We start from the raw sequence: 2,500 nt of genomic DNA on the forward strand, positions 1-2,500 counted from the left end.
GAAAATCTGTTCTCAATAGTACATACCAGTACCATGAACATCTATAGACATGTCAATACACATCAACACTATGAAAATCTGTTCTCAAAAGTCAGAACATACCAGCACCATGAACATCTATAGACATGCCAATACACATCAACACTATGAAAATCTGTTCTCAAAAGAACATACCAGCACCATGAACATCTATAGACATGCCAGTACACATCAACACTACGAAAATCTGTTCTCTCAAAAGTCAGAACATATCAGCACTAAGGAGAAGGAACAAAAGTCAGAACATACCAGCACTAAGGAGAAGGAACAAAAGTCAGAACATACCAGCACTAAGGAGAAGGAACAAAAGTCAGAACATACCAGCACTAAGGAGAAGGAACAAAAGTCAGAACATACCAGCACTAAGGAGAAGGAACAAAAGTCAGAACATATCAGCACTAAGGAGAAGGAACAAAAGTCAGAACATACCAGCACTAAGGAGAAGGAACAAAGGTCAGAACATACCAGCACTAAGGAGAAGGAACAAAAGTCAGAACATACCAGCACTAAGGAGAAGGAACAAAAGTCAGAACATACCAGCACTAAGGAGAAGGAACAAAGGTCTGAACATACCAGCACTAAGGAGAAGGAACAAAGGTCTGAACATACCAGCACTAAGGAGAAGGAACAAAAGTCAGAACATACCAGCACTAAGGAGAAGGGACAAAAGGTCAGAACATACCAGCACTAAGGAGAAGGAACAAAAGTCAGAACATACCAGCACTAAGGAGAAGGAACAAAAGTCAGAACATACCAGCACTAAGGAGAAGGAACAAAAGTCAGAACATACCAGCACTAAGGAGAAGGAACAAAAGTCAGAACATACCAGCACTAAGGAGAGCGAACAAACATTTACGTCTGGCAGGAAAGTGCCCCACTTACTGTATCCAGATACTCGATGATTTTGGAGAAAAAGTACCACCAGGCAACACTGGCTTCCTGCAACAGAAAGAGTAAACATTGAATCGTGGTGACTGCTTAAAGCTCCCGTGTCATCAATACTACAATGGAGACATTTCATTGATGTGATGTGCATGATGATGTTGTGCCTTGTGTGCGAGCACATCTAAATATCTGCAGAGTGTGTCAATACCTCAAACAATATATAAATACTTCTCAGAACATTATGTACCCCCCTCCTCCTACCGCCTAAGAGCACATAGATAGTGTGAGAGTACTCCAAAGAACATATCAGTACCTCCATGAACATGCAATGTTTGAATACCTCCATGAACACACAGTGTGAGTACCTCCATGAACATACAATGAGTACCTCCATGAACATACAATGAGTATCTCCTTGAACACAGTGTGAGTACCTCCATGAACATACAATGAGTACATCCCTGAACACAGTGTGAGTACCTCCATGAACATACAATGAATACCTCCATGAACAGTGTGAGTACCTCCATTAACATACAATGAGTACCTCCTTGAACACAGTATGAGTACCTCCATGAACATACAATGAATACCTCCATGAACATACAATGAGTATCTCCTTGAACACAGTGTGAGTACCTCTATGAACATACAATGAGTACATCCTTGAACATACAATGAGTACCTTCATGAACATACAATGAGTACCTCCTTGAACACAGTTTGAGTACCTCCATGAACATACAATGAGTATCTCCTTGAACACAGTGTGAGTACCTCCATGAACATACAATGAGTATCTCCTTGAACACAGTGTGAGTACCTCCATGAACATACAATGAATACCTCCATGAGCAGTGTGAGTACTTCCATGAACATACAATTTGTACCTCCTTGAACACAGTGTGAGTGCCTCCATGAACATACAATGAATATCTCTATGAACATACAATGAGTACCTCCTTGAACATACAATGAGTACCTTCATGAACATACAATGAGTACGTCCTTGAACACAGTGTGAGTACCTCCATAAACATACAATGAGTACCTCCTTGAACACAGTGTGAGTACCTCCATGAACATACAATGAGTGCCTCCATGAACACAGTGAGTACCTCCATGAACATACAATGAGTACCTCCTTGAACAGTGTGCTCCAAGAACATGCACACAGTAAGTGATTCCAGACAATGTGACAACATACATAAGAACGCCTCCTGCCAGAGACACCACTTACAAATCGGAGTGTTCCCAACCTTCCCACCCTTGTATGTGCTACATCACATCTGATAGGCAGATGCCTGACTAGCAGCTTAAACCTACGCACAAAGGCCTTGTCACCAATTCCTTCGTAAGGATGCTTTCATTCACACACACACACACACACACACACACACACACACACACACACACACACACACACACACACACACACACACACACACACACACACACACACACACACACAGAGCTTTCCAACACGTACCCTGTAGCCGAGGGCAGTCTCAGAATAGTCCGGAGGCTGACACAGCAGGCCGAAGTTGTTGTAATAGCCACAGGCACAGAACTGAAA

The 2,500-nt window shown here is 42.2% G+C and overlaps 1 protein-coding gene across 1 annotated transcript in view; it reads right to left on the reverse strand.

Annotated features, from left to right (window-relative positions):
* Positions 1 to 2,500, reverse strand: part of LOC143294929 (very long chain fatty acid elongase 4-like) — a 31,100-nt gene that overhangs the window by 10,627 nt on the left and 17,973 nt on the right. Inside the window, exons 4-5 of the mRNA XM_076606446.1 lie at positions 2,414 to 2,494; positions 922 to 978 (exon numbers count right to left, since the gene is read on the reverse strand). Of these exons, the coding sequence (XP_076462561.1) occupies positions 922 to 978; positions 2,414 to 2,494 (138 nt within the window). The remainder of the gene's footprint in view (positions 1 to 921; positions 979 to 2,413; positions 2,495 to 2,500) is intronic.

This window comes from Babylonia areolata, chromosome 20 (genome assembly GCF_041734735.1).
Source record: "Babylonia areolata isolate BAREFJ2019XMU chromosome 20, ASM4173473v1, whole genome shotgun sequence".
NCBI classification, from domain to species: Eukaryota; Metazoa; Mollusca; class Gastropoda; order Neogastropoda; family Buccinidae; genus Babylonia; species Babylonia areolata.